Below are 23,466 nucleotides of genomic sequence, written 5' to 3'. Positions count from 1 at the left end.
AGTGCAAAAGAAAGAGTAGAAAAGGTGTAGGCAAAGGCAACGTGCGGGCGGTGCTCAAAATGAGCCAAACGGATTTTGCTAAAAATTTAAAGATTTCGTTAAGTTTCGCATTGGCGGCATAGTCAAAGAGAAGCGAGAGAGAGAGAGAGAGAGAGAGCAATATACGAATATACATGTGTGCGTGTGTGCACATTTTGAGTGTTATTATTGAGTTGCCGCCTCTGCTGGTGCTGGCTTGAGACTGTTTTACACAAAGCATTTTTACACACACACTATCAATTAGTAGCCGATCACGTCGAGCCCTGCGCTCTTTTGCGGCGCTGTGTGCGCTCTTAAGTCGCTACTTGCCAAAAGTAGCAACGTAGAGTAGAGGGTGTGTGTGTGTGGCGGGGGTAGTTGGGCTATCTCAAAGCTATGCATTGCAACTGTAACTAGCGCGCTTTCTCTGCTGGAACTGCGAATGCCCTCTGCTGGGTCTATGTATGTATGTACATACATGCATGCATACATATGTATACATGTATGTTGGGCCCAGGTTCGCCCCGTGCCCGCAAAAACAGCGAAAAGAAAATATAACAGAAGCGGCAGCGGCAGCGGCAACGAGGCGGACAAATGAAGCGCTTTGGCTACAGCTTTCTCACGTCGCAGCAGCAGCACACCGTAGGCCAGACGAGGTTGGGGGTGTGCGGGTGGGTGGTCGGTCGGTCCGTGGCGTTGTAAGTGTGTGTGGCAAGGCCGCAATTAATTACAAACTTAGCCAGCTGTCCGTGTCCCTCTGCTGCCGTTGTGCCCTGCTTGTGTGTGTGTATCTCTGATGGCGGCGAAAAGTGGCACGTATCAATGTTGAAAGCGTAAACACAAAGAGTGCCTGAGCGAAGAGAGCGACAGGCAGACAGCCAGAGAGACGGGCAGGCCAGCAAAAACACACAGAAAGAGCGAGAGAGAGAGAGAGAGCGAGAGAGAGGCGGCATGGGAATATGCTTTCGCCGGCCGTTCCGTTGGTCGCATTACCGTTACGTTACCCTTTTGCTCGTGCCTTTTGGCTTTGCAATAGATTCTGTGTATTGCAAACATGACCAAATTTATGTATAATACACACAAACACAATCTTGCATGCCATTATGTGCATACATATGTATGTTGGCAAATGTAGGCAAACATACAAACAACAGCAACAACAACAACAACAGCGACCACTTTTTGTGAAGGGCACACTGTTAAAAGCAACAACAACGACGATGACGACGATGACAACGACGACAACGACGACAACGACGACAGCGACGCTGGCAGCGTCTACGCCAACGGCAGCAGCGCCCGCAGACGTTGTAAAATGGCAACAGCGGCAGCGGCAGCAACAATAACGAAAACTGGCCAGTCCTCTGCTTGTGTGTGTGTGTGTGTGTGTGTGTGTATGTGTGCGCGCGCAATAGCATCAGCATCGACTTTAAATACTTAGAGTCAATTCAACAATGCTCCAAACACGAGTCATTTTTAATGCACAAAGCCAACAAGAACAGGACACACACACACACACACATACACACACACACACAGGGACACACAAACAATCACATGCCTCGCAGCCAAAACTGCTGACGCTGACGCATTTATCACTGCGCTGCTTTGGCCGCCAACAACATGAAGAACGAAGGAAGAAGCCACCGCAACAACAAACAATAGAGCTACCCAATGTAAAGTGTATGGAGCAAAGGAGTATGGTGCGACGTTGCGGGGCAGACGACGCTCAACAGTCGTCGGCGCGCATTGGGAGTCATTGATTTTCGTTTATGAGCGCGACGGCGACGGCGACGTCAACGTCAACGTCAACGGCAACGCGCTCTCACTTTTTATACGTTCATTCACACGACGCACAGTGGGACGGTTTGTATGGAATGTTAATGATACAAACAGACAGATAGATCATTTAGGTAGCATGGGCATAGTTCACGGGGTTGCTGTCGGCTATAATTTAAGTTCTTACACGAGCTCGTGTAACAAAATGGATTTTGAAATGAATAATAACACACATGTTTAATAAATATAACGTATAAATAAAGGCTATTAAGGCAGCTGATAGATTTTAGCATCATTTTTTTCCACTGTGTCTCCGCTGGGTAAATGCAAAGAGCGTACAGCAAGCAGCTAAAGAGAGCGTGCTCGCAAATACAAAAAACAAAATACAAAATACAAAAAAAAAAAAAAAACACGCAATGAGCTAGCGGCGCTGGCGGGGCGTAAGAGGCAAACGAATTTTAAATATGTTATTGATAATTAAATTGTTGCTGCGGCTGCGATACGTGTGTGTGCATGTGTGCATCTGTGTGTGTGTGGAAAACAGCTCCTACTAGTCTATGGGGGCGGCACGTCTGCCTTTGGGATTTGTGCTTTTGTTTGGCTTTAGCGCGACTCTAGCGAATTGTGTGTGAAATGCAGACGTCGCGACAGCGTCGGCTGCTGCATATGCGTTGACGCTGGCGTCGCTGTCGCTGTTGCTGTTCTTCTTCTTGTTGTTGTTGCTGTGTTTGTTTTTGCGCTGGCAGTGGGCAGTTTTCGATTTCGTTTCGGCACCTTCTGTGTGCGTGTGTGCGCGCTTGCTGTAGCTTAAATTCACGGTACCTGTTAAAGCTGAAGCCAGCCATGCCTACCCGCCCCAGCTAATCGTGCGTCAAAGAACGTACACAGCAATAACAAAAAAAAAAAAAAAAAAAAAAAGTAAAGCAATAAAAATTAAGAAAAAAAAATAAAACGAAACTCCATCTTGAAATAAAGCGCGCTGATTTGGCTCAGTCACAGCAGGTAATCGCTGCCACTGCTGCTGGCAGCTCGCCGTGCGTCAACGGTGTCTGTGTGTGGCATACATGCATGCATGTATGGGTGCGTTAAATATATACATATATGTACATATATGTATGTTTTTGTTGTTTCTATTTTGGGCTTATCGTGCAGCGAATTGAACGCAATAAATACTCAATTGTTATGCCATCTTCATTACGTAATTTGAATTTATCTTGCAGCGACCTGCATACCTGCCTACGAAACAAAAACGTTAAATGCGACTTTAAAGAAGACGGTGAGAGGGAGACGGGTAGCGTGCGTCTGGCCAATGGGGCCAGGGGCAATTGCGAAGGCCACGAAAGGTCAATGCAATGCAAAAAGGATACGCACGCGTGTATGCGTGTGTGTGTGTGTGTGTGTGTGTGACATTGAACCAATAACGAATAAGTTCAGCGGCATTTGTCGCGTTCCAGTGATGATTACTTTCGCAAATAAACAGTTATATTAATATGTATGCATGTTCATGTGTGTGTGTGTGTGTGTGTGTGCATAACAAGTAAAAGTCTGAGCTATGTAGATAATAAGTACACACGCCTGCAAGGTCGATGAAAACAAAAAAAAAAAAAAAAAACAATTGCCATATGTACATCTTTTTCTCTTATTCTCGCTGTAGCCACAGTTCCTCGTCACAATAACAACGAAATGAGGTTAGTTACGTTTTTTCTGCTTCTTCTTCTTCTTCTTCTTGTTTGTATTTTATTTTAATGTGCGCCAAAGGTAAGCCTTCTAGTTTAAATAAGTACATATGCACATATATATTCATATAAATGTGTTGCTTTTATTTTTGCTCTTTGGGATACGGCATGAGCTGTTGGCCAGCGAACAGTTATTCTGCTGCTGCTGCTGCTGCTTCTTCTTCTATCGCTACCCACACTCAGTTCACAGTTAAATGTGTATATAAACAGTTTTGAGTCATGACGTTTAGCAAGAAAATTGTATTGTATTTTGCATTGTTTATCGCTAGATTCCATTTTTTTATTCTGTTTCTTTTTTCTTTTTTTTTTCCTTTTTCGTAAATGTTCCAAGGAATTGGAAGCCAGCGCTGCGGCAATTAATAACAAGCAAACACCAACACACACACTCTCTTACAATCATATGTTGATCAACACGACGCTCTCTTTCAGTATACATACATATGTATGTGTGTGCTTGCAAGAAAACTCTTAACGCTGTTTGCATGGTTGGCCTAGACAATAAATGCATGCACAGGCATAACTTAAGAGAGTGCCAAAAGTGACCTCAAGCTTTTACACTCACACACACACACACACACACGCACACATGTGATTGCATGCAATTGCATAGTGGGAATTGTTTGTCAGCATTTGCATTTGCCAAAATAAAAATATTGATAGAGGCGCCGAGCAGCAGCGGCAGCGCCAATGGCCGCCATTTGTTATGGGGCAAACTGGCAGCTTAATAAATGCTGCCACTAACGGTCGTGTGGCGCTGTCGCTTAAGGCCACTTACTTTTTACATAATAAAAACAACAATACCAATACAAGTGCATTCATGTGCTGCGTGTGTATGTGTATGTGTATGTATGTATGTGTTAAGATAAAAACTATAAAAGTTATGCTCGCTGTTCGCAGCGCGTGCCAAGCTGCCGAAGCAGCGCGACAGGCGGCAGCAAGACAACAAGAGGCTCTCAATTTATGAACATTATTATTTTTTTTTTTTTGCCAACTATCCGCCGCTGCTGCCCGCCCGCCCTTTGCTCTGTTGGAGCTGGCGGCGCGTGTGTTTGCGTTTCGCTTCCGTTACAAATGGCAGCAGCAGCAGACAAACAACAAAACACGCTAAGAAAATGCCCCACACATTACATACAATACACACACACACACGCATGCACGCACACTTGCATACAGTGCCAAAATCTTGCATATCACACACAAACATTCGCACACATACAGACTCAACAAATAGAGCACAACACGCACGTACGCCATGCAATGCGCTCTTTATGTTGTATATCAAGGCTCTCTTTGCGCTCTTTAGCTTGTGGCGCTTCTGCTCTGCTCAGCTTAGGTTAGCCGACGACGTCTCTGCTGGCTGTTACTTCCGTTTGTACGTTCGGCAGCGATGCCGGCAGCGGCCGAACCGAACTTGGTTGAACATCTGTGCGCGCTGCCGACGACAACGACGTTGCTGCCAGGCAAACAAAACGTTCGACGCCGTTGCTGTTGTTGTTGTTGCTGCTGCTGCTGCTGTCGCTGCCGCTGCTACGGCCGCTGCTACGGCCGCTGCCTATGTATGCCTCTGCCGCCTGATGCCAGCCAGCTAAAGCCCGTGCGCTTCATTCATTCAATTTTCAGTTCACATCGAACGCGAGAACTGTGCGGACGTGCAAGCGGCAGCGGCAAAGTTCGGCCTAATAACAACACAAGTAACGCAACAACAAAAAACCACGCGCTCCCCAACTTACACGTTCCGCGCTGTCTCTCTCACTCTCGCTCACAATCAACAGCAACCTCAACAGGCGCCTACAATTTCCCCAAAAAAAAAAAAATAATAATAATAATAATAAAAAAACTTAATTAAAACAACAAATCAAGCAATTAGTAAAAAGACTTTTGTGCCTCTTCCCCCTTGACTTTGTGTACGTCGGCTATTGTCGTACCCCTTCATTTGGCCCGCGCCCCCTTTAAGCCCTCCAACAAAAACTGCACTTGCACTGCCCACCGCCTGAAGACGCCGCGCGTTAAATAAATGAACAATAAAAAACCAAAAAAAAATATATATATATATATATTACAAGCAACAACAAAAAAATACTAAACATATTTAAGTCAAAAAGAAAGGCTGCCAACTTGAATTGCAATTGTCAATTGTGTGCCTAACTGAACAGTTATAAACACACATATATATATATATATACATTTGTTTGTGTGTGTGATTTTTTTTTTGCATTTTTGTTTGGGTTCTGTTTCCTCGCAGAAATTCAAAAGTCCTGGATTATTTTGAATTTGGAGGTAAATACAAATGCGGTAAAAGACAAAAAGTGTGCGTATTAATGCAAAATTAACGAAACATAACGGGCCACACACACACACACACACACATACACATTACAATCAAACAGCAAAAGCAAAGTGAAATCTCACGCAGCGGCAGCGCAGCACGCAGCGTGTCGAGTCAAGACCAGACACACGCACACATACACACGCACGCACGCACAGACGCGCGCGTGTTGTAATTGCAAAAAAACAAAAAAAAACACAAAAAAAAAGTTGCTTCCTGTCGAATCCAAAAATTTTCTAAAAACAAAGTGTGCTCTTAAAAAACACGCACCAAGACATTTTACTGAGAGAGAGAACATTAAACTAAAAACATTAAAAAAAAAAAAAATAAAAATAAAATAAAATTTTAAAAAGTGAAAAACAATATAAAAACAAATAAAAAATACAAACAAAAATAAACAGACACTGTGACGCGGCATATGAACGATTTGTGGTTTACCTTGTGTGCAGTGGGAAGAAGCAGCAGCAGCAGCTACAACAACAACAACTAAACAAGAAGAAGCAGCAGCAGCAACAGCAAAAGTTAAAAGAAGAAGAGAGAAAGAGAGACTTGAAAGAGTCCACAGCAGAGCTTTGAATGCGTTTCAGACGCACACACTTGCAAACGCAGTCGCGCACGCACACACACACACACACGCAGACACAGACACACACACAGACACAGGCACATCGCACAATGACCTTGCCCACAAATACAAACGCAGCGAACGGCAGCGATGATGACTCGGACATGTTTGGACCGCCGCGCTGCTCGCCGCCAATTGGCTATCATCATCATCGGTCGCGCGTGCCAATGATCTCGCCCAAGCTGCGTCAGCGCGAGGAGCGCAAACGCATCCTGCAGCTGTGCGCCCACAAGCTGGAGCGCATCAAGGACTCGGAGGCGAACTTGCGGCGCAGCGTTTGCATCAATAACACCTATTGCCGACTCACCGATGAGCTGCGGCGCGAGAAGCAAATGCGTTACCTCCAGAATTTGCCAAAGTAAGTAAAACAAAGAATAAGAAGCAGAGGAAACCACACACACACACACACAATTGCGCACACATGCATATATGCTAAGCTAAAAGAACGTGCCAGTGTTGCCAGCTTTTGACAAACTAAAAGCAACAACAACAACAAAAAAAAAACGGCTAAAACTAGCCGGGGAAAATATGGCTCGCTGAAAGAGAGTGCCGACTGCGCAATACCCTATTTTAGTACAGGGCAATATTTTTAAGCTGACTTAAACGGTGTGCCAACCTCCCCCCTCCCCCCTCCAATCACCTAAAATGTGTCCATAAATATCTTGAGCTTTTTTTTTTTTGCTATAGACGCAATTGAAAAAAGGCTAAATTGACATGTTAGCGGGGGGCAGCATAGACCCACGCGTTTGCTCATACGATTGCCCTTTAAAGTTTGTGTGTGAGCGTGTGCAACCTTCGCAGTTTGCGAAAGGCCAAAGTGCGTGTGTGTACCAAGAGCGAGAGAGGGGGGAGAGAGAGAGGGTGAATTGATGCTGTCACTTAAAATAGACGAAATATGCTATAAATATAAACGATGTAAATGCGCATGCAGCTATTTTAAGCTAAGCAGAGAAAATATGTATATGAAAAGTGGTTTGAGAAATGCGCAAATTGAGACAAAAAAAAAAAAAAAACGAAAGAGCGAAAAAAGGCCAACAGATCAGATCAATGCAAATGCAAATGCTGTTAAGTTTAACAGTGGCTATTATTTAATTTTGACTACGTGGCAACGCTCGCACATGTATTTCGTTCGGTTTTGTTTGTGCTGCGTGTAACTGGACGCGCGCTTAAGGATATTTCCGTTTTGAGCTGGGCTGCGGTCAACTGGCAAACGCCTCCTCAGCGCTGCACATGTACAGTGGTCAATCGTTAAAATGAACGCTCAATCTTCGCCAACGCCAATTTCTCTAAGCGTATTTTCTTTCGCTCTTGTGTGAAAGCAGGCTGTAGGTTGGTCGTGGGTAAGGGGGGGGGGGGGGGTTTGCCAGCTTGACTACAATTAGTTCATTATAGCGAACGTGCACAGTATTTCTTTATAGTTTTTTTTTTTTTGTTGCATTCAGGCCACGCGCAAAGCAGATACTCAAGAGACATTAAACAACAACAAAAACAACAACGGCAACAACAACGGCAAACAGTTCAAACAGAAACAGAAACAGAAACGACACACAACATACAAAACGAAACGAAACGAAAGACGGCGGCGCAGCGAAGGCAGCAACTAGAAAAGGAAAGAGCGAGAGCGAGCAAGAGAGAGAGAGAGAGAGAGAAAATAACACGCAGCCAGCAGCAGGCGAGTCAACTAAAATTGTCTGTCTGTCTGTCTGTCGGTCGATCTGTCTGTCTGTCTGTCTCTCTGTTCGTTCGTTCGTCTGTTGCCGTAAAGAAGGGCAGGGCGTGTGTATGTAGCAGCGGCAGCCAGAGTGCTCGAGTCGAATGTGAACGACTAAAAGATACCCTCTAAGCAGCTGCAAGAGACTAACATAGGCAGCTAATCGAATGTGCACGACTAAAAGATACCCTCTAAGCAGCTGCAAGAGACTCAAATAAGCAGCTAGTCGAATGTGCACGACTAAAAGATACCCTCTATAACCAGCTCTAAGAGACTCACATAAGCAGCTAGTCGAATGTGCACGACTAAAAGATACCTCTTAAATAGCTGCAACATTAACACATAATTTTAACCTATTTCACAATTTTCAAATATATATAACGGGCTTTTGTCCAACCCAACACACACACACACACACACACACACACACACACACACACACACAGACACACGCGGGCGCAGCTGAGATGCGATAACGAAAAGAAAGAGAAACAGAAATTGGGCACATAAATTGATCGCAATTATCGCATACGCACGATAGTCAATAATCAAGTTATTGCTGTCAATCTCAGTGCAAGCAAATCAGAAGGCAGCAGCGCATTAAAAAACGAAACGTAAAATGAGAAATGTTTAAAAGGCAGCAGCAGCAGCAAATTCAGTGGGAAACAACCTTCGCAGATAGCGCGATTTACTGCCAGCAGCAGCAGCAGCAGCAGCAGTAACAAAAAACCAAAAGAAATCAAAGCGAGCTGTAGAAACACACACACACACACACACACAAGCACACAAGCAGTGCATAGCTGTGTGTGTATGTGTGTGCTAAAAAACGTTGCGCTCGTTGAAATAATCACGTTCCACTTGCAACAAAAAGCAACCATAACAGCAGCAGCAGCAACAACAACAACAACAACAACAGCAACAGCAGCAGCGATGATAGCAAGAAACGTTGTTGTTGTTGCACCTCTAGACGCTACATATACACATGCCACAAGCTACACATAAATATATATATGTATACACACACACACACACACACATGCAATACCACAAGCCGCAGCCAGCACATGCCAACAACAACAACAATAGCAACAGCAGCAGCAGCAGCAGGCAGCACAAAACGCAACCAAAACCTTCAGACTTTGCAAACACACACACACACACACACACACACACAGGCGCGCGCACGCACACGAACACAGCGACATTAGCATGTCGTATATATGTATGCGTGCGTGTTATTATTTATACCCAAACAGAGTCAAAGAGTTATTAAACCTTTTAACAAACACACACACACACACACACACACAAAATGCAATTACTAGAGAAATTCAGCTGCAGATGAAAACTAAAACTTAAAGAAAGAGCAAAAAAAAACAACAAGAAGCTAAAAAAAAAATGATGGCATTTTCTGCTGATCTTGAAATAGTTGTCAATTATATTCGAGCGCAATTGGAAATTGCGTTTTTGCAGATCATTACGAGCTATGTGTGTGTGTGTGTGTGTGTGTGTGTGTGTATGTTCTTATTGTTGTTGCTGCTGCTGCTGTCGCTGCATTTATTTTATGCTCTTTGGCGCGCTACGCTCTCGCAGCAAGCATCACTGCTACAACAACAACAACAACAGCAGCAAAACTGCGTGCCCTGCGTTAACAGACGGCATGACTGTTGTGCTTCCATGTATGTATGTTTGTATGTATGTGTAGCCGTGCCTGCCATTGAATATGCTTCTAAAATGCATATCGATAAGAGTTTCACGTTATAGACGAATCATTCTCTTTGGGTCGGTTGAACTACGATTACACACGCACACACACATTCATAGAATTTAATTATGCTCATTACTGTTATTTAAAAATAAATTGTATGCCTTACCATTAAGCAGCTTTGCTTGATTCGCTCTGCAAGTGTATTTAATCCAGCTGAGCTTTTACATATACATATGTATGTTGTTTTTTCTCTCTTCCTTCTCATTGCCGCTGCTGCTGCTGTTGCTGCTGTCGCCGCTGGTGTTTGCCGTTAAACAGTTTGGCCCAGTGTTGCCGTGCTGTGTTTTTTTTTTTTTTTTTTTCGTGTATTTCGCTTTGGTTTTTGTGTGTTGCTCTTGCAGAGTCTAATTGTATTTTTTCACTGGCTTTGCCATTTGCCTTACTGTTAACATAGTTACGTTGTATTTAATATTGGCTTTTGCCTACGGACGCGTGTCAAGATTACGGCGTACCGACTTCACTTCGACTTGCCGAACCCGCCGCCGCAACCCGCCCTCGTTTAATATCGCGCGCACCCGCACCCCAACTGCTGTCATCTATCATCAACATCTAGCGCGATGGACATTGCGGCGCTTTGGCTTTCTTTTTGCTGTCGGCGTCGACGTCGACGTCGCTGTTCCTATTGCGCTTCCTCTTTGTTTCACTTGCTTCAGCGCGCGCCTGCAAGGAGAGAAAACAAATAAAATGCCGTTACTACACACACACACACACACGCACGTACAATTGAAGCTCTTCTTATTTAGTTGTTTCTGTTTTTTTTTTTCTTTTTTGCGCGCAGTCAAAAACTTAATTCAACGCAATCGCAGTTTTTCCTTTTGGCTTTTGATTCGCTTCTTCTTGGCATAGAGTTGGTCGCTGTCGCTGCTGCTGCTGCTGACGCGACGTCGGCGTCATTGTTGGCGCTGCTTTTGCTGCCGTTTCGTGTGCTGCGTTTCCGTTTTTGCTTCGTTTTGCTTTGTTTGACATGTTTTCTCCAGCGAGACGCTTGCACATATATGTATGTATGTATGTGTGTAAGTCTGTTTATGCATGTTGTTACATACATACATACATATATGAAATGCATGCCTATGTGCTTATTACTTTGAAGTTGCCAAGCAGCAGCAGCAGCAGCAATCGATAATTTAATTAAAAGTGAGAGAAAAAAGCAGGCGTGTAATGCATATCGGAGAAATTTATAAAAGAAAATGACAAAATGCATTCACGTATGTATGCAATACGTTCGTAGTGCAAGCGTATGTATGTATGTTTATGCGTATACATATATATATTATGCACTTTACATTATTAACATTGCTGTGTAACATACATACATACATACCTTGTACCTTGCCGTTTTAGCAGCAGCACTCTGTTATCGATTTGAATCTGTTATCCAATCGCTATTTTTATACATTGTATATTTTTGTTGCTATTTTAACGAATATTTCCAATGCTTACCGCATCTTACGTTAAATACTCCCCCTTGTACCGTAATACAAAACAAAACGCATTCACTCGCACACAGGCATGTATGCATACACACACGCACACAGAAGTAGAGAGAGGGTGAGAGAGTGAGCGAGCGTGCTAGAGCCGCGTTCGCCGCGCTCCTTCTCATTTTTGCGTTCGTTTGTTCACTTTGCTCTTTGCACACATTTTGTAACCCACCGCCCCATTTTGCGGCGTCGTAATAATTCGCGACTGCGATGACGTTTTTCTGCCATAATATTATCTGTTGTTGTGTTGTTGTTTCTATGGCGTCTGTTGTTGTTGTTGCTGTGGCTGCTTTGGCTTTGGCTTTGGCGTCTGCTTTTGTTGAGCATCTCATTTATTCGGTAACGATTGCACCACAAGCTGCGATTGCCTACTTTACACACACACACACACACACACAGAGAGAGACAGACAGACGGAGACTGACGCACGCACACAGACGGTCGGTCAGTCAAGCGTGGGGGCGGGGGTGTATGCCATTTGCATATGTATGTGTTTGTGTCTGGGCGCGCATTTAAAGCATCTAGATTCTAGAACAATTAGATTATACAATTAGAATTGTGCGCGAATGGGTTGCGAGGGGGCTCTGTGCCTGATTGAAGAGTGCTTAAATATGGACACAATTGGCGTGTGTGTGTGTGTGTGTGTGCATATATGTATTATGTCCGGCTATGGTCAAGCGTTCACATATTTTCCGTTATTCAATTATAAGTATAAATATAAATGTTTTACCCTTTCGCCCAGTTTTCATCTTTGTGGTTGGAATTTTGTAAAGTTCACGCAATTAATGCATTAATATGGGTATGTAACAATCTTAGGTTTTTCTTTATAACTGACGACACGCGCGCGCTTAGCATTTTTGCATAGTTGTTGCTATTTTTTGTAATTGCTTATCAGTGTACACAAACACACACACAGACACACGCGCGCTTATTGAAACATATTAACAGTTAATGGCTGATAAGCAATAACGTACAAAGTGCACAAGGGAGAGGGATAGAGTTATAGTGAGAGTAAGAGTGAGAGCGAGAGCGAGCGCGAGAGAGACTAGCAGCGAAATCTACTCCCAAGTTGAACGCAGCGAATTCGCTCTTTAAAATCGCTTTAAATTCAATTTGCATGGCCGGCCAGCATATCACGCGAAGCGAAACGGAGCAACAGTAAAGTGTGGTTAAAGAGAATATTTTGGTTGGAATGGCTGCATGGCAGCTGGCTGGTGGGGGTGGGGGGTTTGGTTATCGTTGCCCTTTGGCATCAAATGAAGTTGTCGCTGACATACGCCGCCTCCTGCGGTTCGCTGCGACCGACCCCTACAGCGCGCCAAAGAGCGCGCGCCGTCGTCGTCCTACATTTGCGACTTTGCGCCGCCTGCCTGCCGCCTCTCGCCCGTCTCTTTCCGCTCTTCTTGTCACACCGTTTGCGCCTCTGCTACGTTGTCGTCGCGGTGTTCCTCTTTTATTTTCTTTCTTTTTTTTTCTTTTTTTTTTTTGCACTTGCCGTTCGATTGTGTGACATTTTTTATTTAACGTTTTTAGACTACGCTGCTGCTGCTGCTGCTCCACTTGTTCATTTTTATACCCTGTACTCATTAAAAATAGCTGAAAAAAGAAGCAGAGTGCATAATTGAGTTGTGCAAATGTACATGTATGCACACGCACACACACATACACATATATCTATGTAAGAGGCAGATGGAGACGTTTTCGATGCCTTTAAGCAAGTATTTGTGCATGTATGAATGTTTGCACATATGTATGTATGTATTATTGTATGTGTGTTTGCATGTATGTAGATACATATGTAACGTATGTATGTATAATTCGTCTGTCTGCAGAACGAACCAGTTTCCTTTGATTCGATAACTTGTCCGTCTCTATTTACCTCCAACTCTTCTCGTATCTATGTATGTATGTGTATTGGACTTTGAAATTTAACGGGATTTTTAGATAACATTTTTATATGCCCTAAATAAAAATCATTGCTAATTGCAGGGTATTTGCCAGTCTCTTTAACTCTGCACACTTGTTTCATTACATTCGCCTAATACGTTCTTTTGTTAAGGATCGCATCGCGCTTTCCATAGCTAATGATGGATAATTTATAAATATGCCAGTTAATAGCCTTGAACTCGAAAAACCACAAAAGCAGAACGCCGTAATATGACGTGGGTAGGAGGGGGCGGACGAGGTGCGGGCACAAACAGGTGCCCCAATTTTCATAAGAATTGTGTGCGTTGGCCTGCGTGTACAAATGTTCCCCCCCCCCTCTCCTACCTCTGCTCAAAACATACACATAAATACACACACACACACAGAGACAGCGGCATATTTCGCCACAGACCAACGAGAAAACGTGCGCAAAACGAAAACACAGATAAGACAAAAGACAAAAAAACAAAAAAAAAAACCAACAACAAGTAATAAGCAAAGCTCCCCCCCTTCCAATCGCGCTCGTCAGTCAGTTTGCTATTGAAGCAGAGTGGACAATACCGTTTGCTTATCGGTCGCATGCCATGCAAACGCATACACGCACGCATACACGCACGCATACACACACGCACACACACACTGACGCCTTTACACTTGCGATTGAGCGCACGCTCTCACTGTCGCACTCTTTGTATGTATGTGACTGCTGCTGCTGCTGCTGCTGAGGCTTTTTACCTACTCAATGTCAACGGCGGCATCCCAAAGCATTGATAAAAGCTTTATTACTATTAATTGCTGTCAAAGAAGAACTCGAAAACGCAGTCGAGTGTAAAGCTTGAGCGCGCTTTGATGTGTTATATGTATGTATGTATGTATGTATGTATGATGTGATCCGTCGCAGCGCCAAAGCGTTGATTTGTTCCAAATTGAAAGCTTCTTTGGCAGCTGGCAGACATTGAATGGGCATAGATCTGACTCTCTCTCTCTCTCTCACTCTCAGTCTTTCTTCATCATGCTCTCTTAAATATGAACATTTACATAATATGATGGATAAAGCACTTGAGCATGACAGCGCAGAGCATTCAAATCTCCCCTTGCCAACACCCCCGCAGACAACTGCAGTTGGCAACTTTTATTTTGGGGTCACTTGTGCAATCATTGCTGCTGCTGCTGCTGCTGCTGCTGCTTCTGCTGCATTTACTACGCTCTGCTGTGCCTTTTGCTCTGCATCTGCTGTTGGCAACTTATTTTTGGTCAGTGAGCCGCTGCTTTTGCCGCTTACCCTTTCGACTGCTGATTCGCTGTCGTTGCTCCCATTTCTACCAAGCGAAAAGCAATCCCCCCCCCTCCCCCCAAACCTCTTCCCTTTGCTTAGCGCGCGCCTGCCTGTTTCTCTTTACCCTTCCAAAACATTTCAAGTTAACGGTGCTGCGCGCAACACAGTCAACAGTCAACAGGCAATAATAGCAACAACTAAACTAATATACTTTTTCTCCTTCTGCTTCTTCTTCGTCTCTTTTATTTTTTGACTGCTTTGCTTCCTAACCCGCGCGCTCTCTTTGACTTTGTTACGTTGAGTTGTTGCTGTACGCTTTCTGGTTTTGGTTTTGGTTTTGGTTTCTATAAAGCTCTGGAGCGAGCGATTTGTTAGCGCTGCTTCTTCAGCGCTTCGCTGTTTAGTTTTATGTTTAAATACCCTAGAATAAAAGCAAAGGGCATATAACAATAATGTGTGTTGTTAATTATTGCATGTAGACAAAATGTAAAAAATGTAAACAAAATATTTTCCATTAAATTAAATCATGAAGTAAATCGAGAAAAATAAATTTATTAATTAAATATATATGTACTACAAGTATATACATATATATTTCACATTCAAGGGCATCTGCTAGTCGTGCTTTGTCTTGTATTTGTATTTATTTTATTTCGTTTTTGTACAGATTCCTACGTACAATGTACTTTCGCTTTCATTTTTTTTTTTCGCGCTCGCCTCTTGCGTCGCCAATTCCGTCAAGCTTACCCCCCCCTCCTCCTCCCGCCCCCTGCAGCCATGCACCTTGCTCGTGCCATTCTTGTCCGTTATTGAGTGCGTGCATGTGTGTGTGCGTGCGTTGAGCTTCGTGTGCATGTGTGTGCATGCGTGTGTTTGTTTGTTGCTCTTTTCAGCTTTAATAGTGAGCATTGACATGCTGAGCTGCGCATTTTAATGCGTTGCCGTCGTTCCACTCTTCTTCTCTTTTATTTTTTTTCTTTGTCACATTTGTATTTTGTTTTTGTTGCTTCTTCAAATGCTTTTGGCATATTGGCACTGTGTGTATGGCAAAATGTTGGTGGGTTGGGTAGGGGGTTGGGGGCGTGTCAAGCGCTTTTATTGAAAGAGAAATTAGCTGAAATTTATCTACTCGCCCCGCGTCTGTTGCCTGTTTTAACTGGCTACAAGCGGCGCTCAGTTGGCCCAGTTAATTAAAGTGCGGCCCACGGACGAACAGCATACTGGCCTGCAAAACTGACATCGATACGCACACACACACACACACGCACACTGTTTGACACTGTTGACTTTCAGCGGGGGGGCAGCAGCGTGGTGGCGCATGTAATATATGGGGCAGGGTGTGTTTTTATTTTTCATCTTCCTTTAACAATTTTTGGCTTTGAAAGAGCCTTTGCTGTTTGCTGGCGATGAGTCATCGATAGGCGATAAACGCCCTTAATTGCCACGCCTATATTTCGATAGTCTATGTGTTCGCGATAGACAAGGCTTGTGTGTTTATCGATAGTGCATATTGCAGCAAGTTCGGTTATTTCTCGATTGATTTGGTAATAAGAAAAAAAGTTATCGATAGCCGAGCGATTATCAGCTCGATAGATTATCGCAATGTTATCGAAATGCAGCTCGTATCGAAATAAAGAGTTTGACTTGAAACATTTACTCATGTATTTATCGATAAATTATGAAAATGGTAATATCGATAGTTGATGAGAATGTGTTATCGATAAACACGGGGCGTGTTATCGAAATGTAATATTGATGATGTTACCAATCAACTTATCTATCGATTATGAAAATAGTATTATCGATAGACGATGAAAGTGTGTTATCGATAAGTGTATTAAGTGTGATCGATATTAAGATTTGCTATTGCAACGAAAGTTATCGATGCTTGTAATCGTTAACTAATTACGCACTTTTACACACACACACACACACACACACACGTGTGTGTCGCATGTGTGCGTCTGATTGTCGCACAGGTTTTTCTCGTATTTACCTTATAAACCGTTTTGCCAATGCCTTTTCACAAAACTCAACTAACTTTCCCCCATCACTTTCTCTCTCTCTCCCTCTCTCTCTCTCTCTCTCTCTCTGGCTCTCTCACAGAACCGAAAACAGCAGCACGGAATTGGCGCGTGAGAACCTCTTCCAGCCGAACATGGACGATGCAAAGCCGCTCAACAACAACAACAACAACAACAACAACAACAACAACAACAACAACAAATCAACGTACGGCGATGTCAACGGGGCACGCACAATTTGCTCGATTGAGAACCATCAATCGGCGCAGCTGATGCGTCACGGCGGTGCCACGGCCAATTCACATGGCAACGGGAACAGCATGATATCCAGCTCCTCCTCCTTCTCCTCCTCCTCCTCCTCCTGCTCCGCCTCCTCCTCCAACGCCTCGATTGTGCCCGTTTCTGCCGCAGCCGCGGCCGCAGCCGCCGCTGTGGCGGCACGCAAACGTCAATTGTCCAACAGTAATCTGGTTAACGATCTGGAGATATTAGATCGTGAGCTGAGCGCAATAAATGCACCGATGCCGCTTATCGATCCGGAGATAACACAAGGTGCCGAACAGCTGGAGCGAGCAGCTCTGTCGGCGTCAAGGAAGCGTTTGCGCAGCAACAGCGAGGACGAGAGCGATCGGTTGGTGCGCGAGGCGCTCTCACAGTTCTATATACCGCCGCAGCGTCTCATATCGGCCATCGAGGATTGTCCATTGGATGTTGTGGGTCTCGGCGAGCAGCAGCAGCAGAGCTGCAACAGCAACAGCAAACGGATCAAGCTGAGCAACAGCAGCAACAGCAGCATCAGCACAGCTGATCACTTGGAGCTGGTCGATTTTGATATGAATCAGAATCAAAAGGATTTCGAGGTGATCATGGATGCACTGCGTCTGGGCACACCGACCCCGCCCAGCAGCGGCAGCGATTCGTGCGGCCAGGCGGCCATGATGAGCGAATCGGCGAGCGTCTTTCACAATCTGGTTGTCACCTCGCTGGAGACATGAAAGTATCAGTAATGCGTTACACATAAGAAGGGAGAGGGGGGAGGGGGGGAGGGGGTTGGGAGGCTAGTGGGCACAGGTGGCTCGCCCCTCGCATCCCCTAAAAAGAAATTTGATATGCATGAGAACGCATTCACAGGGACAGAGACCACAAATTGGCCTAAAACCAGCAAACAAACACAAACAAACAAACAAACAAACAAACAAACAAACAAACAAACATTTACATTTACAATTAGACAAGACAAAGAGCAAAGAGTTTTTCTAGGTTTGGTTAAGCCCGAATTAAACATAAGACTTTGAATTAAGCTATAAACTAAGCCAACCGATGCCACGACGTGTTTGGGTCAAGGCATGCGGCGGCAGGCGGTCGAACGGATTGATTGGGGGCAGGGGGGTGGGAGGGGGGGGTGTTGGTAGGGCAGCAACAAGTCGGTGTCGGTGTATTGTTGTCGAATGTCGTTATGAGTATTACAGCATAATTGACTTGGCCAACACCAGACCGGCCTGTTGTGGGGCTCTGCCAATAAAACGTCTCGCAATTTTGTACAAACTTTTGTTTAAATGACAGTTTGTTTGTTTTTAGGTTAAGTCGCAGGAATAAGGAGCAAAAAAAAAAAAAACAAACTCACACACACACACACACACATACAACAAAAATCAAAGAATTTGTAGTCAAAAAAGCAAAAAAGAAAATATCAAATCTTCAACAAGCTGAGTGATACGACAGCTGAGCAGAGAAAGAGAGAGAGGCAGAGAGAGAGAGCGAGGGAGAGGGAGAGAGTTGGGTCTAGGGTAAGGCGTCAGTTTTTGCCCGCAAACAAAAAATAATAACCTAAGCAAATGAATAGCACCAACAAATTCCTTAAGTACAATTGTGCCAGCTACTAAACAATTAAGGGCTAAAACCACTTGCGAATTATAAGCAACACGATTCAATGCTCAGCTCCATACACACACACACACACACACACACTCACACACACACACACACATTCCAACGTTTCAGAACGAGAACAAATACTCGCTGAGCATTAATTCGTGCGTTTATTTTTCCAGGCACAGCCCAACGGTTCCACAAAGGCACAATTATTTTTTTTCAGTTCCGGCAAAAATTGACTGCTTCAAATACAAAAAAAAAAAAAAAATAGGAAAAATAATGAAATAGTTCCTGCCGCTTTACCCAGGCAACGAATTTCGTTAGCGTTTATTTTTTATTTTTACAGCGCTTTGTTTATACAAAAAAAAAAAATACTTAAAAAATCAAAAAAAAAAAAAAAAAAAAAAAAATTCGTTCTCCTAGTCACAAAAAAAATCCACGAAAGAGAACGAAAAGCCGCGTAAAATTTTGCTGCGCCGTCCAGCCCAATGCATTCCACTCAAAACAGTCAAAATATTCACAAAACCACTCAAAATCATATTCGAAAACACACAAACAACAGAGAAACACTCGAAATTGCGCAGGCCAGCGATTAACGGTAAAACGACACACAACATAACGGTAACTGAACTGGACGGAGACAACAGGGCCAGCAGCGGCAGAACGTTGGTCACACTGAGCTGGCTTTTGGCTGTTTGCCAAACGGTCACACTGTAGCCGGAGCGTGTGCGTGTATTGGGCGGGGGGCATGGTCAGGATAACGGTTTCATTTTCCATTTTATAAAAAAGAGAACAAAAATGTTTTTTTTTTATATTTATTTTTATTTTGCTAAAATTTGCTAAAACTCAAAGAATTACAAACAAACAAAAAACAACAACAAACTTTGTGCACAAGAAACAACAACAGCAACAACAACAACAAGAAATTGTAAACAAAACGTGAAATGGATTATTAAATAGCAATTTAAATATACAAAAAGTGCAATTAGAATTTTTTAAAATATTGACGCAACAAAAGCAAAACAAACAAAACAAAAAAAAAAACAAAAAAAAAAAAACAAATCAAAAGTGCATTCAAAAGTAAATGGCAAGCAAATAAGTATTTAACTTTTAAACAGTAATTGGGCAAGCAACAAACAAACAAAAAGCAAAAAAAAGCAAAAAAACAAAAAAACAAAAAAACAAAAACAAAAACAACAAAAAGAATCAATTTTTTTCTTCGAAAAATAAAAATGGCTGTGATAGAAATTTAAGTTTTTGCTTAAGAGTTATTCGAAAATAAGAGAAAAAATGAAAACAAAAACAAAACATACGATCTATGTAGATAACGTACATGCACACACACACGCACACACATACATATATATATGCATATATGTGTGCGTGTACATGCATGCATATTGAGATAATGAAGAGCATTTAGTATTAGTGCTGCGAGAGCGCGGCGCCAGCGTTGAGCGCAGCTTAAAAGCTAGAGAGAGAGAGAGAGAGAGACAGATGTGCTCTCTTGTGCTTTGCGTTTTGCAACTCGCTCGCAGCTTACAATTCAGTTTAGTTCGCATTTCTGCATTGAAAACCGTTAGCTTTCGTTTTTGTGTCTGTTTTTTTTTTGTTTTTTTTTTTTTTGTGTGTGTTTCGTTTTGTTTTCATTTTCAGTTGCAGAGCCAAAAAAAAAAAAAATAAAAAAAATAATATAAAAGAATTAAGAAAAAAAAAGAAGGAAATTTATACATACATATATAAGAAACAAAAAGAATGCTTCAAACAACAACAGCAAATTGTTGCAATTACCAAGTAAATATATTAATATATAAAATTAATTGTATTGTTTATAAACACTTTGGCGGCGCGACGTTCCAAAGAATGCGGCGGCAATTCCAGCAGCCAGTTTGCTAGGCCCTAGTTATACACACACACACACACACATACACACACATTTACATATATATATATATATATATATATACAACAATATATATACATCGTACGATTTATGAATATTATTTTCTAGCACTGTTTAAATTGCCAAAAAAAAAAAAATAAATAATATGTAAAAGTTGAAATGAATATGGCAAAAATCGAAGCGCATAGTCCTAAGTAAACCTTAACTTGTTACCATCTGGAATACACAACATTTGTTTATGCCCTACTATTTTTTTTTTATTTGTATTATTTTCATATATTTTTTTTTTTTTTTGTGTTTAACTAGACAAATTTTAGATATGTAGTTTATGATATAGCATATATGTTTATGTTAATGACAATTATTTCCACTTTAGTTAATATTTCTGCTAAGCGTTACGGAGCTACAAAAATAAATTATATTATCAATATATATATATACATATATATACATATGTATGCATATAATAATATATAGAAAATCGAATTCATTTGATTTGCGTTTTCATTTTTAACATTTGTACTTTGTTTTTTTTTTTTCCTTTTTTCTTTTTTGTTTTTCTCGTTTGATCTACGTAATATTGTTTTTGCATCGATCTTAACTCGGCTCGAACCCAATGTCCAATCGCTTTTTATCGACTTGAGGTTCTCAGAAACGGAAACAGCTTTCAAATTAGACTTAAAATAAAAAAAAATAAACATAAAATTCTCAAAAGCGATCATCGATGAACGATTATCGATTAAATTCGATACATTTCTGTTGCAATCGCACAATCGATATATTTTCTTTTAAAACCAAACCAAAATAAATTATCGATTGTCGATAAATTATCGCAGTAAACAATAACTGCAATTTATCGATATATATTTAACCAGCCCAGACCAAAACCAAGCCCATGTAATACCATAATATATATATATATATATATAGTCTTATTTTTCAAGCAACTTATGGAATAGTTCCAAGATCTTTGTTCCGAGCAACCTTGTATTTCACATACCATGAGATCATCCAACTGCCAAACTTACCATTTGTATATATATATATATACTCTTTTTTTTGAAGCGATTTGCTTAGCTGAACTTTTGCTGCGACCCAGCTCAGGGCCAAGTCGCATTTTGGGGGTCAAATGTGATTGAAAAACAACAACAACAAATTTGTAAACAAACGGCAGGCAAGAAAGAGAGGCAGCTACTGAGAGTGCGAGAGAGAGAGAGAGCGAGAGAGAGATGTACTGTTCCGTTGACTGACTGCATTTCGCTATTTTGAATGCCAAATTTGAAAATTCCAATGCTCGACTTGGTTTCTTTTTTTTTTTTTTGGAATAAAGCAGAAGGGAGCGAGGGCCGCGTTGGAAGGGGACGTGTCGCTGTTTCGTGGCCAATGCCGCTGCCGTTCAACGACTCTCGATGAGCTTGAACCCTATTCGACACGAATACAACAGCCTCAAATACAAGAGCGTTAACCAAATACGATAAAACAAATCGGTTTCAACAGCAGAGTAGCTCGTTTTAATTTAGGCATCACCTGTTTTGTATACCCTGTACACGAGCAATGCTAGAAACGGGTGTTAGCGGTTATCGCAATTAAACGATTTTAATATAAGAACAAGTAGAAGAGAGAAAAAGAGAAGTCGAAATCCTCGTTCTACACGAAAGCAGGGAATGTACACGTATAAAGAACAACAACAAGGGAGAGAGAGAGAGAGACGCCCAAACGAAAAGAGAGCAACAACAGCATGCACCAATTGCATCTCTTGCGTCTCTCTCTCTCTCTCTCTCTCTCTGTCTGCAGCAAGAATAACAGAGAGAGGAAGGATTTGAGCCACTCTCTTGTAATAATTTGCTGCACGTTCAGCAGCTGTGTTCGAGTTCGACAAATCTACGCATGTATGCGAGCGCAATGTTAGAAGAGAGAGAGAGAGAGCGAGAGAGCACTTGTGCCTTTCTCTGCTACTCAATTGCTGCACGCTCATTCAGCTGTGCGTTCTTCTTTTTACGTACGCTGCAAATGCACGTTGTGAGCGCAGTTGGAATTGTAGAGAGAGAGAGAGAGAGAGAGAGAGAGGGAAAGGCGTGCGTGTCTTTGTCTCTCTCGTCTATTTAATTTGCTGTACGTTGTCGTTGCTCTCGTTACGTATACGAATTCCTGTTAGAGATCAAATTGCGCTCTTCATGTGATGCGTAAAGTTTTTATGAAGAAAACACCTTACAGAGCACGAAAAAAAGAAACAATTAAAAAAGCCAATTGTAAACATTGAAAACTTCTTTAAGCTTTTATATTAAAACTATTTAGCACCAGCAGAAAAGCGATAACGAGAAAATTCGATAGACTCCACTTTTCTGCTTTCCCAGCATACAGGGTATTTGATAGTCTGGCATCTCTAACTGCAGCTAGCTTGGTATTTCGGGTTCGAGCACAAGAAAATTATGTCTACCAAAGAAAAAAAAAAAAAACAGAAAAAAGTAAAAAGAATAACAACTCTATAAAAAGATAAGCTTCCACATAAGTTTCTTCCTTTTGTACACTTTGTAGAATTGTGAAGTGTAATTGGGTTATTTATTTTACTTTTATTTTTCTCAATATACAATATATTTCCAAAAAAAAACAACTGTGCTTTCAATATAGTTTTAAAACAAACACACACACAGACACACTCACACACACACACACACACACACACTAAGATAATACCTCTTAATCTATGGACCAGTTTTATGACACTTTCTCTGCGTAGATATTACTTGATTTATATGAAGTAAATGCAAAACTGAGAAATAAACCAATTGAATCATGAAATAAAGCACACACATTTATCGATAACGATATCGATATCGATAACTATATCGATAACGATAACTATATACTATACACGCTCGATTGTAGAACAAGTAACTATCGTTTTTTAACTTTGATGATTTATCTTTATGCTTACAATATATCAAGCTATATACATATATATGAATATATATATACATATATATATATATCTATATATATATAAGAACAAGGAATATACATAAC

At 42.0% G+C, this 23,466-nt stretch overlaps 1 protein-coding gene across 1 annotated transcript; it reads left to right on the top strand.

The window, feature by feature from the left end:
• The first annotated feature begins 5,144 nt into the window (after positions 1-5,144).
• Positions 5,145-19,601, top strand: LOC6633508 (histone-lysine N-methyltransferase, H3 lysine-79 specific). The gene is made up of 2 exons (XM_002057190.4): positions 5,145-6,842; positions 16,750-19,601. Exons 1-2 carry the CDS (start codon positions 6,436-6,438, stop codon positions 17,660-17,662), a joined length of 1,320 nt encoding a protein of 439 aa, XP_002057226.2. The 5' UTR covers positions 5,145-6,435; the 3' UTR covers positions 17,663-19,601.
• The last annotated feature ends 3,865 nt before the right edge of the window (positions 19,602-23,466 follow it).

The sequence above is a fragment of the Drosophila virilis genome, chromosome X (genome assembly GCF_030788295.1).
Source record: "Drosophila virilis strain 15010-1051.87 chromosome X, Dvir_AGI_RSII-ME, whole genome shotgun sequence".
NCBI lineage: Eukaryota > Metazoa > Arthropoda > Insecta > Diptera > Drosophilidae > Drosophila > Drosophila virilis.
The sequence above is the reverse complement of the archived record's forward strand: the minus strand, read 5'-3'. Positions and strand labels throughout refer to the sequence as shown.